Source organism: Balearica regulorum, chromosome 14 (genome assembly GCF_011004875.1).
Source record: "Balearica regulorum gibbericeps isolate bBalReg1 chromosome 14, bBalReg1.pri, whole genome shotgun sequence".
NCBI lineage: Eukaryota > Metazoa > Chordata > Aves > Gruiformes > Gruidae > Balearica > Balearica regulorum.
In genome coordinates this window covers 13,112,636-13,127,094 of record NC_046197.1, presented here as the reverse complement: position 1 = coordinate 13,127,094, position 14,459 = coordinate 13,112,636, and the positions used below count along the sequence as shown (strand labels likewise).

Genomic DNA, 14,459 nt, shown 5'->3' with positions numbered 1-14,459 from the left:
GCACAGCAGGGTGCTGAACCCGGGTGAGACGGCAGGACCCCCAAAGAGGAACCTCCCCTGTCTCCCCCTAACTCATAGTCTGTGAGAAGATGCTGTAGAGTCAAAAAGTCTGACCGCAGCCCTGAGCATGACTAGCGGGGAAGTCCACAGCTGCCACACGATGTTTTCTTCTGATCAAATGCTATTCCCACAATGTGCTCTTACTTCAAGTTGTTGTTGTCCAGAGCTGCCATAGCAGGTACTGGTGAACTCCAGGCAATAGATGTAGTAAATGGTGTCATTGATTTGAAACTTCTCCCGTGCCATTCCCATAGTCACTGCAGCAGAGTTGGTGAGGACCCCAATGACATACTCGTGAGCTCTGCATCATATCCCATAGATGATCCCCCAGCCTTCATGGCCAGTCTCACTTCACTAATTCCCCCAGGATGCTTACCAGCTCAGTCTGGTTTGTAAAGCCTAAATCTCAACCCAGCTGAAACACAAGCAAAAACCCCCTCAGAAAGCATGCGTTCAGTGTGGTGAAACGATGGGCTTGGCTTTGCCATGCATTGCCAATCATCTGCCCCGCAGCCACTCGAAGGCTCCAGTTTTCCCAGCTGAGTAGAAGACAGGGTTAGTGCTGCAGAGCTATCATTATAGCAGCATTCACAGGGCTTGAGAATAACAGGGAGGATTTCAGACTTTCCCTGGACTGCACTGTGCTGCCAGCAGCCCTACATCCTGCTCAGGCACCCCAGGGCCAAGCCAAGGTCCACACTGTGGACCTGGGCTACCCCCTGTGCTAACCACACACATGCCCATGCAGCTCACAGTGTCCAAACCATCCTCATCCTCAGGTCAGCTCTAACCGCAACACTGGGATATGTCTGAGCAGCTAAACAGCCACAGCCTGCTTGCCAGCTCTGTGACACCTAAGTGTTGGGAACAGGGGTGGCAGGTCCTGCCGATGCCCCTGAGGATGGGGTAGGAGTGTGGGGGCAGCTCGTTGCTGCAGAGAAGGAATGGGGACAAATTCTGTCCCCAGCAGCAGCAATGTTCTCCCTCACAGCCCTTCTGTCCCACTAGAAGCAGCAGAAAGTGAATGTCACCCTTCATCTCTTCTTCTTCACTGTTTTTAGTGTCCCCAGAGATCACAGGATTTTTGCCTATGCTGGTCAGAAACACTGAGGTGGCTTCACTCACCACCCATGGGCACCTGAAGGGGTGGCCAAGTTTCCAAGATGTGGCTATGCTCTGTGTTGTGCTTCTCATCTACAACTTCTCTAAAAGATAAATGGGCAGTGCTGGTGAGACTGGGCACCCCAGTCTCATCCATACAAAACTCAGCCAGACTGCACTATGCTAACCTGTGACTGCATGCTGGGGCCCTAAATGAAGCACCCTGGGGCTGCACGGTGCAGATCTGCATTGCCAAGCAGACTCCACCACAAGAGCTGCTGGTTTTTGCAGGTCATTGTTGTGAGGACCAAAAGGCAACCCCAAATGACTGGAGATCCCCTATGCACATCGATGGGGAAGATGGGGATTTACAAATGAGTGGTATGGGAGTTTGTGAGGGCAGGATAGAAAAATTTTCCTGCAGGTTGGTCTTCTGGGCATTTTCCCACCTCCGGAAATGCTGCAATACTTCTTTGGAGAGCTGAGACAGCACATCAGTCATTTCAACACCTGGGGAATAACTAACTCCTGTTCAAATGCCTTAGGATGTGGCATAAAAAATACAATTGCTAGCGGTAAATTACAAAGTTTATTAACATAGTCTCCAAGGGTCATTCAAACATGCTGAATCACAGGCAGCATTAGTACCCCTTAAGAAATGTGCACTTTTGATTTATACTTGCAGCATTCTTGTGGCTTAATTTTTCTCTTGATTATATAAAAGCAATAAGAATGGTACTTGCTGGGGTTTTTTTTTTTCTTTTTTTGGCAATTTGAAGTCAGGCAGCATTCTGTGTTATTTCTTCTCTCTTCTGTTCTTCACAGTATAAGTTGTATTCAAGGAACAGCATTAGTAAAAATGGAGAAAAACAAATTCAATTCTGTAACATGGTATTAGTAAGAAGACAGATACCAGAAACACCTATGAATAATGCATAAAGCACCTTCTCAAAGAAACTTCTTTATGCAATGAGTTAAAGATGGCATGGTAAAATTTGCACAAAGATTTTTAAATTTTCATAGTTGAAGCTTTGGCCTTTGGTTTACACCAATTGATACTTTGAGGGCTGATAAGCATCTCTCAATGCAGCATGAAACAGGTCTTTTTTATTTTCCATGGCATCTACAGATGATGTAGGAACTCTTCACAGCAAAAAAATGCTGTTTTCTCCTTCAGTTCCACTGAAAACTTTTTCAAGGTCTTCCGCTGGTTCAAGGCTGTAATGAGAAGCATAGATCACTATGGATGGGGCAAAAGCACATTCCTGCTTCAGACCATCCTTTCTTATTTGTAACGTCGGCAAATTCCCATTGAAACGGAGACCAGAAGCTACTGACTCCACTGACTTCAATGATGCAATGCCTACTTTTTACACCAGCTAAGTATTTACCTTGCTAGCATTCTTCTAATGGATAGGAAAGGGCTGTTCAGATCCTGTAATGACAGCTGTAGGGTAAACACCATGGGATTCAGGAAAGAGTCCCTCCTTGGCCCCCAATCCTTACCTCCTAAGTGGGGTGTGCAGTGGGGGACCATCTGCCGTTGAAAAATTATTGGACCTTGGCAAAAGGGATGATACTTCACTAGACTACCCTGCGGTTTGTGTAGAGAAAATCCTTTTCTAAAGATGAGCCAGAAGACATGAACTTGTCGGTTACACCTGCACAGGGTCACTCATCATACTTCCATATTTCATATCTGCCTCAAAATGATCGCCTCAATGATCACCTCAGATACTTCAGTGTGACCCAAAGGAGGGTATGAGAGGGTGCGGTGGCCCCCTGAGAGCTGCAAGATTTATCTAGTGGTGGAAAGCTTGGTCTGCTGCACTGCTGTACTGTACCCTTCATGGGACCCATTCTTTGTGTGTTGGCATGAATTGCCACTCCATGGAGGCCTGTCCATAAATCCCTGATCCCTTTCTGAGCAATCATTTTGCCCATTGACCATCATAAACATTTATCTCTTCATTTCTTTAAGATAACTCCACCAGGGTCATGCCCTGGTATTTGATCAAAGAATAAAACAGACTTCCTCAAGCTGGGGTCACCACATAACAGTAAGCACCAGTTGCTGAAGTTCTCCAGTGCTCTGAATGTCTGTTCATCATTACATAGAAGCAGTATCCAGGAACCACTGTTTGATTTTCTGGGGTGAAGTTATCTGAAGCTTACTCATAATACAACTTTGGTAGTCAGCACCACAAGCCCATACAACACCCATTACAATCAGTGGCCAATACCTTCCTGCCTCTAAGAAAAATTACATTGCAATTTTTAATAGGAAATTACAAAATTGATTACCTTTTCATTATAAACTTCTTTGTGTGTTTACCTAGAAGCAAAATAATATTTATGTCACAGTGGCAAAAAGAAATCTATAATTCTAACAAATCCATCAAATGAGTTCAGAAGCAAAGATAGCAAGCTGCAAAATTTCTGTGGGCTAAGCATGAAAGAAAGGATTTCATTCTGATATAAGTTACACCAATATCTGTCAGAAGCAATTCCAGGAAACTACAGGACCACTTTACTATAAAGCAAGAGCCAACAAGATGAGCCAGACCTGCAACAAGTGACTGAACAGGTTCTTTGCACAGGCTTCCTCCTGCTGCATCCCCACCAACTCATGGTCCCTGGTCTCCTCATGGTGACACAATCCTGGAGTAAGGACAGCAACCCCCATAAATTGAACAGAGTGCTGTCACAAGGGCCATGGCAGATTTACCAGAAGATTAACCAGAGATACAGAAGGACATCTGCACTAGGCCAGTATTAGTAACATTAATCAGTTATGTGCTCAGGGATACTTACGTTTCCACAACAACAAAGACATCAGTATGAAAAGAATGGGCACCACTGTGAGGCAGGCAATGAGAATGGCATAGCTGAGAAACTGGAAGGGAGAAAAGAAAAACTGAAAAGGCTTTAGAAACATGTTTCCTTCAGATCTACTCATGCAGGAGTGGGTTGCCCTAGTGGCTAAGAGCTCTGAAATATCTGCATTGTGCTGGAGTTTGCAATGCTTTTCTGAGCCTGCCTATACAAAGTATGGAGAAGACACATCAGGTTGATCATGATAAACAACATGAATTAGCTCTTAAGTATTTAATAAATCTTCTGAAGCATTTGAGCCTAGATTCATCCCACTTAACATGAACTTCTTAATAAAGTGTCTAAAGTAGGAGCTTAGTCACCCTCATCCTTCTCCTAGAAACAGGGAAGTCTAACAACCCTCCAAAGTTGCCCTTTGCCTGGTCACACCCTGAGGATGCTACCTCTGCTTCTCTTACAGAGGTGTCAGGGAGATGAGGTTTTTCTGAAGTGTTCAAGCCAGATGGGATCGTCACAGGCTTTGGCTCTACCCACTGGAAAGATGAGTAGATAGTTCCTGAGCTTCTAAACAAAAGTTCAAGCTACTGTTTGCAAACACTGTCCCTTTAGTATGAATACATTGAAAATCACTAGCGCATCCTGCTGGCCTTCTGGCTTCTAATCACTCTTGAAACTTAGAGGAACTTTTACCTTCTCTCCGTTATCATAATGGTTCTCAACCTCATTGTCTGAATTTGTTGAAATCCCTGAAAATTAAAGAGATTGAAATTATTACTGGCACAGTCACCTGAAGGAGTGAGAGACATCGCAGTTGTCAGCACTTTAGTCAAGGAGTAATGAACTCTCAGGGTCAGACATGTGTGATTGATTGCAGTTTTTGAAAGCTGCATTAGTACTGAAAACCACAAGAAACATCTTTACATTCGGATAACTTACCACAGATGTAAGAAAGCTCTGTGAAGATAATGCAGGGTTTTCTATCTAGGCATATTAAGAATAATTCAGTTCTAGATTTCTAAGCTTGGGAAATAGGGGTGAACTAAATGAATACTCAAGAACTCTTGCAGAACACTTCTCTGCTCTTACTCTGTGATCCTACTCTCTTACTTTTGCTGGTGAATTTAAAGTCACAAAAAGTTAACCTAGGCTTGGACCTTGGCTCATCATGACCTCATGCTACAAAGTACTGAAGTATTTAAGTATTTGGAGCATTTGATCGATCACAGGAAGCACACAATGTTTAGCAGCATCTTAAAAACAGGAGTCACTCAATTTAGTGAGTCAAACCCTCAGCCTATATCCTATGACAGCAAAGGTACTCTGCATTAGGTCATGCCCTAATGTATAGAAAGACTGTGATGAGTAGTGCTTTCATAGGTTTGACAAGTGAACAACCATGGAGCATCCATCTGAGCAAAAAGTACCAGGGATCAGATGAGTCACTTGTCGAGACATGTATATGTAACATGCTTGTGGTGCCCAAGGCTGCAGCCGAAGGAAACTTTATCTGCATGAGACACCCAGAACGTCACATGGTGATGGGGGCGATCAGATGGTCACAAATAATCCCGTAAGGAAAAAAATATGCTTTTTTTCTTTTTCTTTTTTTAAAAAAAACTTCTCAGAATATGTTATTCGGTGAATAACCTGATCTCCCACAAATTTCTCAGTTGTGATCAGCTCACTCTGAGAACTGAGTTGATTTGTCTCCGTGTACCAAATAACGTGTTTGCGTTTTATCAAAGACATGGACAGGGCACAGGTAGCTCATATGCATGCAACTGTAGCTATAAATTTGCACTGGAGTAGAAAAGAGATTATGGCTAATAAGCACTACAGCTAAACAAATATAGGTAATAAAACCCTAGCAAGTGCTGAAAATCCCAGGGATACATGAACATTGCATTTTGCCATAGTCCTGTTTTATGACACCTCTCCTTTCCTGAAGGAGAGAGAAGGAGTGAGAAGGAGCAGTAGTTCAACAGAACTACCTCCAAATACACAAGTGCATATCTCACTCTGACACGCACATCCCACAAGTCGAAATTAAACTTTCCAGCTGCAGCCAGGCTGATGCAAGCAAGTACTGCTGCTTACTCTCCGTACCTGAAGGAGCAACGGTTCTCTTTGTGGTCCAAAGTGTGGCTGGTGCTGGCAGGGTTGTTGCTGGGGGAAAGGAGGTGAAGACAGAGGAGAAACTAAATCAGAACCTGGTCAACAGGAACCAATCATCCCAGCTAACCCAACCTATCAGGCATGAATTGTACTTGGAGATGGAACACTCTTTCAACCGTGGGTTTCTCTGTCAGCCACTGTGCTAACATCAATACAGAGTTCAGCAACAAATTAGTCTTCCCTTACATTGCAATAAGGGTGAAGTTGGTCAATTTAGTGCATTATTTCACAGAGTAGAAGGAGACTGAGTCAAGAACTTAACTTGGTTTATGGCTCTCACTAGACAGTGCTCAATTATGCTGCAGCATTTTCACACATTATGACAGTTTGGCTCTCAGAAACAGCATGACACCAGTTTTTGCATGGGTGGGAGTGTACATGACTCATATAAGCATGGTACATTTTCTGTTGTTACTGCTTTTGTGGTGGTTCTTTCTAGCCCACAGTCACAACTTAAGTTGCCTCCAGAATCCCAGAGGTAAGACCCTTTGAAAAGCTCTCTATTTACAATGGCAGAATATAGGCATTATCCAGAAATATATCAGAAAGATGACAAGTTGAGACAGGGGTGAAAAACCCTCACAAATACTCAAGAAACCAGTCAAGTTTCTTCTGTGAGCCCTCTCCAGGGCCATTAAGGAACAGTTTCCTAAACTATTTGTGCTCTAAGGCTCCAGGTCTAGCAAAAGACGACCTGCAAAAATCTAAATACTGTGGTTTTAAGAATGAAGAGTTTCTTGGCACTAGTTGAAACTAAAAGGACTGTTAACAGCCAAATATAACGTGTCATCCTTGAATTTTAGCTTTCCTTTTTTTAAGTCCTCATTTGAGGGCATCTGGTGGGCAGGCTATCATACCTGAATAACCTGGGCTGCTGTTCTTTTATACTTGACTGAGACTATACTTGGCAACTCGAACACCCAGCTGGACCATCCTGTTGACCCCAGGTACAAGGACCCTGGAGGGGGATTGGTGCTTGCAGCAATGGTCCCTCCGTGAAGGGGCTGAAGCGAGGAAGGAGATGGTGGGAGAGCCGTCCCAGCCCCCGGGAGGCAATGGAGTAAGTGTCTTCTGCTGGTGCTGTGGTGACATCTTTCCCAGCATGTCCCGTGCAGACTTCATCTAAGTTTGTTCATTTCTCAGATATGGTATGATTTTGTATACCAGTTCCTTTTCTCTTGAAGGAATGGCTGATAGTTGTGGTAATTGCCTACTGCTTTCCACCGTGACCAAGGACACATGTTGAGCACTGGAGAGCTGAGCCTGCAGCCACATTTGGCTGAATATATTCAATGAGGTTCAAAGCTCACAACATTCAGGGAGGATTTAAAATTGAAAGGTCAATGAACTCACCGTGATGACACATCAGATATCTGAGAATTTGGCTTGGATGGTGGCAAAGACAAGTTCTTACCTTCTCTCAGACCTGAGATACCCAACAGTAGTGAGTGACTCAAAATCTACTTCCTTTGGAGGCTTAAAAACATGTTTTTCTCAGCTGTTGTTACATTCTGATTTCAAACAACTTCTGTGTAGACCCCAGATACCTCTTACTTCCAGATGCAATGAATAGCTATCAGTACATGTTGGTACACTCTTAAGAACAGTCAATACTTTTGTTTATGACAACTTCTTAATTTCTCTGAACATGCAACTTGTGACTTTGCAATGTTATCCTACTCACCTGCAGTTGGCACATCTTCAACCATGGGAGAAGTGTCAGCACTTTTAGTTCCCTCTGCCGTTAGAAGTGTACTGGGAAATTCGGTAGTCGCTGAAACAAAGTAAAAAGTAATGCTCATAAAGATCATGTATTAGGCCAATCTTCATATGGCGTTCAAAATTGCTTACACAGTTCTGCATCTGCAACTAAAATCTGCACTTCGGTTTTCATGTCTGCAGCTCATCCTAGCCAGATAACTAATGTACTTTACTAGCATGGCCAGTGTTCAGATGTTTTAACTGTTCAGCTGTGGATGTAATTAATTGTTGTCAAGTTTAACTGAGGTGCATTGTTATGACTGGAATACAAGAGATGATACAGAAAAGCTGTCCTCAGAGGTTCAGATCAAAGAGATCTTCAAATGATAGAAGACCCAAAAAGACCAGCCTTGTGTGCAGACATCAATCTGTGGGAAAGAAGTCATTGATGTGAATAAAGTAGCAACCTATGAATGGTTAGGATGATAATAGGTCACTCTGATTAGCTATTAATAGTAATAGCAGCCTTCATATGGGATGACAATGTAAGTACTCAATTGTAAGCATTTTTTGAATTCTCACTGGCTTAATTGCTCAAGCAGCACATGCTCTAAACTAACCTTTTCAGCAGACCATTTCAATTGTCTTTCCCAAATCAAGAAAAAAATTAGTGCATAGTTGAGTGAATGTCTCTTACTCCATGCCAGGTGCAGGACTTTGCATTTATTTCTGTTGTTCTTCATGAGGTTTCTGTCACATTATTTCTCCAGGCTGCAAAAATTCCTCTGAACATAAGTCTGACCCTATGGTATCTTGGCCACTCACCCCAATTTGGCATCATCCACAACACTTGACCTGTATTTCCTTAAACCCACTGAGACATACCTATAGGCATCTCAGAGAAAACTTCCCAGATAGATACAAATATAAGTATCTGGAGAGTCTCTGTGGTGCCAGAGTCAGGCTAACACAGACCATCTCTGCTACACAGAAAAAAGCAAGGATTAGTGCTGGTTATCCTTTGTACCTCCAGGAAGAGGGACAGACTCTGCTGAGCAGAACATGTAGTCATCTTCAGTCCTCATGTCAGCTGCTTGGAAATCAGTTGAAAAATCTGGGAGGACACTGGTTGTCGCCATAGTTTCTGGAGAAGTATCATTTGCTGTCACAGCAAATATTGGGGGAGCAACAGTCTCCAGTGTAGTTACTGCTGGAGACTCAGTGGTTGCAGTTGTTGCTGGGGGGATGGTGGTTGTCAGGAGGACAGCAGTCTCTGCTGTGGTTTGATGATCAGAGGTTGCTTGGGGAGCAAAAGTTGTTTTTCTAAAATGTTTGGGGGAAATGGGAGCCTTTCTTGTGGTGGTTGTCATCACTGGAGGGCCTGCATGGAAAAAACATAGCCAGGAGAAAATCTAGATCAGAGCATTCACAACCAACCCTGAGGAAAGCCAAGCCAGAAATGAATGAAAATTATCTGGCTACTAAAATACTGTGAATTAAGGTGGGAAAGTTGCTACTTTAAAAGGTTATTTCATTAACAGAAAACATGCCGCAGCCAGAGCAATTCCCAAACTTACAGATTTGTGGGGGTTTTGGGTAGGTCTCAAACAACCCCTCCTCGACCCTCTTACAGAAATGGAAGGGCTAGAACCTTTCGTAGTGGATCCCAAAAACTTGCAAACTGTGATTTTGCTTTTCAATGTCGTCATAAAAACAAAATAAATAAAATAACTCGATTTTCAGCCACAAGCTTCTTGCTAAACTTTTCAACCAGTCCTTTCTTATGAATTCTATTGCCCTCAAACTCAGGGACAGAAATAGGATGGCAGCATTTTCCCCTCACTCTCCCATTATATCCCTTACAACAGGCATACATGAGTCCTGTGTATGTCAGCACCAATTGCACCCCTGAACACCCTGTAAAACTTAGGAAAAAAATTGTCATTCTGCAGCATTGAGGGTGGGTACCATCTTTTTTCTGTGCTTTGCAATGGTTTTCTTCTCGACTTATAAGAGCTTTACTTTATCCTGCAGCTCAGCAAAATAATAGGAAGGGGAAAAAGTCCTTCAAGACTCCAAGATAAAATTTCTAAACATGTAGGCCTCCTCATAACATGAACCAAATGAAAGTCTTTGGTGTTGAGGTGAACCCCAAATGAAAACTGAATTTCACTTCAAGGGTTCTTCAAATGATAAATCCCTTTTTTAATTCCATCATCTTTTAAAACATCAAACATAGCTACACAATGAGAAATCAAATATTTCATTTGAAAGACAAAAAAAGGCTAAAAGTTACTATTTTCTGATTAAAACTGCTCAATGAATGCAATTCAAATTGGCAACTGGTTGCAGATCTCCCTTGAAAACTATGTATTTTAGGAAAACCACTTTTTGCCAAAACAAACAAAAGAGCACACATACACTCAGATTTTAAACTCCTATCCAGTGAGAGGTTACTTCCTGCTGGCTGTATCATGAAGGTCCCACAACTCACCTCTGACCACCTCCAGCCGCATGTTCTGTTTGATGTCGTTGAACCAACCCGGGATCTCTATGCGGCAGCAATATGTACCTGCATCTTCTGCCTTCACTTTCGCAATCGTGAGAGACACATCTCCGTAGGAAATATAGCCCTGGAGACTGTATCTCTGAGATTTTCTGTATGTTACCCTATTCCCAGTGGTGTGCAAAATTTTGTTATTGCACTTTGAATTTGGGCACGGGCCTCTGCCCCAGCACATATCGGAGACGTCCTTAAGTCGTGCCACCTGGTAGGAGCAAGGCAACTTAACAGGTTTCCCTATTACTCCTCTAACAACAGTTTCGGATGCGGTGTGTGCTGTCAAGGAAGAACAAGGAAAGATGAGTGTTGGTAGTCTCCGATGCATAACTCTACCTGTGCAATGCAATGAGGCAGGAAAAGAAACACTCCTGCCTGCAGGCAGGGCACAGTTAGTCATCCCCCAAGCCTTCCCCTGGAGCCTGTGGCAGCTAATGGCCCGGGCCACTATGGGCAACAGCCAGGAGCTTGCAGACAGTGGCTTGCTGCTGGAGGGCTCCATGCTCTGGTCTCGGCCAGCTGCTCACAAAATACATCACTCAAAACATGTGGTGAGCAAAGCTGAGGTCTGTCACTGGCAGCCCGAGTACAGCCAATACCCAAACCCTGGTTTGAATCTTTGCTACATATTGTTCCCTAACTGTCAATGCAGTTCCCAGATTGCCCTAAAAGGGATTTCTTCTTCATGAAAGGCACTATTCAAAAAAAGGTTCCCATAAAGGAACAAATTTTTTCTAGATTATGTTTATCTAGTCTGTGTCGGTCCTCCTACCCTACTGTGTTTTTCTCCCATGTTATCATTTACATATGGTGGAGCAGGAACTGAGGGATCTGGGGAGCATCCAGATCTGGTCTTCTGCTGCAGCAAGAGGATCATCCTGCAGATCTGGTGTCTTGCTTACCCCAAAGAGGACAGTTGCTGCTATTATCACCGGCTTTGCCCCTGGTTTGCCAAACATTTCTATTTTGCCAGCTGTTTGAATGCCTTTTCTTTTTGGCATGACTCCCAGATAGCAAACAGATGCTTACAACTGTGTCCATGTCTCTTTTGTTTTGTCTTTAATGGACTATTCCCCAGGTGAGGTTTTAGTCTGTGGCAGGCTGCCTCATGACTTGTTATTGGGATGACATTTCAGCTTCATTATTGCTTATCCCATTGGCAAGATAAGCCAACTCGTTCAGGTTTCAACAGCTCCGAATGCTAAAAGAGTAAAGGCAGACAAAACAACATGCAATATGGTGAAGGGCAGAAGCTTTTGCAGTGAAATGAAGGTAGGATGTGCCAAAAAAATGAATTCCTGAATACTGGATAAGGCTTGGCAAGATGGCTGCTTGTTTCAGTCCTTGGAAAGGGTAGGTTCATTTGCCTTGTTACAGCAAAACAAAGAGAGAAAACAGCCTCTTTCCCTGACAACAGAACAAAACAGTTCATCCAGTTGACCTTGGAAGTAACCCTAGGGGAGCAGGGGGTTAGTCACTGAGTGGGTAAATTCATATTTCCAAGTCAACCCAATAAGATGTGTGTAAAACCAAGACCAGCTTGAACTATTCCTGGAGTTAAGGTCACTGCTGCTTGAGGAGAAATGGGCTTATCTTCTGTTCTTATTTCATCCCAGTCCTGCACAGCACAAAAGCAACTTCATTAAGCAATCCTTTAACAAATGAAAATTCGCTTGTTCTTCTCTTTGAAAGAAGCAGAGCCCTGAGCGTATTTTTAAAATAAATAAATAAAAAGAAGAGGGAAGACACAAGGCACCAGAGTGTCTCCAGTGCAGTTTCCCACCAGTATTGGTGCTAGAAAGTTACAGGTTCTGCAGTTTCAAATCCTCTTTTGAGCACGGATCACCTCTTGCCCCTCCATGTATTCCACCCCTGGCCAAACTTTTCCACTACTTTTCAGATCAATCTAAGAACATCGCAGTTGCTGTAGATTTTATACTAAATATTTCATCCAATATTTTAGCCAATTAATATTTATTCATCTAAGAAATTCCTGAAATGCCTAAGTGATTTAAAAGCACAACTCCTGATAGGAATTCATGCCCCACTGCAAGTGGGCGAACCCACGTTCCTGAGCCACCTCAGGCAATTCGGAAACTGCGTTGCTGATGCGCATGCAGAAACGTAGCCGTTATCAACCACACTTGCAAGATCCAGTCTACTAAGTTACTCTTGGACTTCTATCTCTTTTAGGATTCAGATTTTCAATGGCTGAACTGAACGCGTGGGAGTAAAAGGGGAGGAATCTCCAGCCGTGCTTTCCTACACTCAGTTCATAGCAGCAGACAGCCCTCAGAGTTTCAGAAAATCCTTTCTTTATCATGTATATGCATTCATTATTCTGTCAATATTTCCATTACCTAGCCTAGGCTGTGTCAGCACTGTAGCATGGTGGAGAGACAGATGAAGAACCAAAGCCAGCAGTACGCATTTAACAGTAGGAAAGAAACTATCTAATCTGGGGGGGACGGGGGAGCTAAACAAGCCTATACACCGAGGAAACCCATACATTTTTTTTAAAGTTTTTTAAAAAAATTCTCAATCAGTATTAAATCAGTAAGTCTAAGAAAACTTTTGAAGTTCTTTATAAAATTACAATCTTTTTCACTGTTTTATCTTTACAAAACAAGTGCTGCTGGTTTTAATTTTACAAAATTTTTGGGTTTTGAGCAAGCACAGAAAAAGCAAGTGAAGACTCACCTATAAAGATCTGTATCATAATCCAGTGAAACAGCACAAAATGGGACATTTTAGCTGACAGAGACTCCAGAGCAGTGAGTGGGAGGAGAGAAAACTAGGTCTTATATTTTCCAGAGATGCTGAGTAAGCACCACTGAAGTCTCATTTCTCCATTCCAGATTTTATGTACTGCAACTGCTTCTTGCCTATGCTTCCAGAAGAAGCTGGTCAAAAGAGGTGATTATCTCGCTGTATTCAGCATTGATGTGACCTCACTTTGAGCGAGTACTGTGTGCAGTTCTGGGTCCCACAATTTAAGAAGGACGTTAAGGTACTTGAATGTTTCCAGAGAAGGGCAACAAAGCTGGTGAAAAGGCTGGAAGGCATGTCCTGTGAGGAGCAGCTGAGGACTTTGGCTTTGCCCAGTTTGGAGAAAAGGAGGCTGAAGGGTGCCCTCATTGCTTTCTACAGCTTCCTAGGGAGGGGAGGTGGAGAGGGAGGTGCTGGTGTCTTCTCCCTAGGATCCAGGAACGGTTCAAAGCCGTACCAGGGGAGGTTTAGACTAGACATTAGGAAGCATTTCTTTACTGAGAGGGTGGTCAAACACTGGAACAGGCTTCCCAGAGAGCTAGTGGATGCCCCAAGCCTGGCAGTGTTTAAAAGGCATTTGGACAATGCCCTTAATAACATGCTTTAACTTTTGGTCAGCCCTGAAGTCGTCAGGCAGTGGGACTAGAAGATCACTGTAGGTCCCTTCCAACTGAACTATTCTATTCTATCCCATTCTCCTTTCTTCTTCCAAGACACTCAGCATGGTACTACCATCAGAGATTTCAATATACTATTTGTTTTGCCTTTCCATGGAACTCCGTGTTCTGTGGTGCTTGAGAACAAGTTCTGTGCTCTTAAACTCCTAAACATTTAGCTTAGTCTCCGCCTCTGACTTTGTCTTCACTTACATTTTCCTAATCCCTTCATTTCCCCTGATTCTGCCTTCTGCTTGAAGACCCCTCTCTTTCTTTCCCCAGCTTCAAATTTTCTATTAGCAAAGACAACCTCGGAGGAACTCTTGCAAATGTTTTCTTGCCAAAACAATGTCCTTCCCAAAGATATGCAACACTACCTCCAAGAAATATTTTTTTACTTTTTCTGACTTTTTTTTTTTTTTTAAACTTTCTGACCAATTGATAGAGAAGTTCTCTGGAGGTTTTCTGGAAAACATGAGTAATAAAGCAAAACTAATTAAGGGCATTAAGGTCAGGAATGAAGATTTGCTGATAGACAAAATTCTGTGCAAATAAATATAGCATGGAGCAAACAGGAGAGAAATTCTAAGTTCATATGATAA

The 14,459-nt window shown here is 43.0% G+C and overlaps 1 protein-coding gene across 3 annotated transcripts; it reads right to left on the bottom strand.

The window, feature by feature from the left end:
* Positions 1–1,734: 1,734 nt before the first annotated feature.
* On the bottom strand, positions 1,735–13,264 carry LOC104631640 (uncharacterized). 3 transcript variants are annotated; one of them, XM_075766426.1, is made up of 10 exons: positions 13,133–13,264; positions 10,367–10,711; positions 8,900–9,253; positions 7,856–7,945; positions 6,103–6,162; positions 4,687–4,742; positions 3,976–4,057; positions 3,728–3,822; positions 3,466–3,496; positions 1,910–2,379 (listed from the first exon to the last, which is right to left on the bottom strand). In XM_075766426.1, the coding sequence occupies exons 1-9, from the start codon at positions 13,179–13,181 to the stop codon at positions 3,473–3,475; spliced, it is 1,155 nt and encodes a 384-aa protein (XP_075622541.1). In that variant the 5' UTR covers positions 13,182–13,264; the 3' UTR covers positions 1,910–2,379; positions 3,466–3,472. The 3 variants fall into 3 exon arrangements, with proteins under 3 accessions (XP_075622539.1, XP_075622541.1, XP_075622540.1); XM_075766424.1 differs by lacking the exon at positions 3,728–3,822 and having other exon boundaries at positions 1,735–2,379; positions 13,133–13,203; XM_075766425.1 differs by lacking the exon at positions 3,466–3,496 and having other exon boundaries at positions 2,239–2,379; positions 13,133–13,196.
* Between the last annotated feature and the right edge of the window lie 1,195 nt (positions 13,265–14,459).

Coding starts and splice junctions, on each gene's coding strand:
- LOC104631640 (XM_075766426.1), bottom strand. CDS start 13,181: ATGTCCCATTTTGTGCTGTTTCACTGGATTATGATACAGATCTTTATA. Junction 7,946..8,899: donor GTCTGTCCCTCTTCCTGGAG/GTACAAAGGATA, acceptor ACTTTGTTTCAG/CGACTACCGAATTTCCCAGT. Junction 3,823..3,975: donor GTCTTTGTTGTTGTGGAAAC/GTAAGTATCCCT, acceptor TCCTTACTCCAG/GATTGTGTCACCATGAGGAG.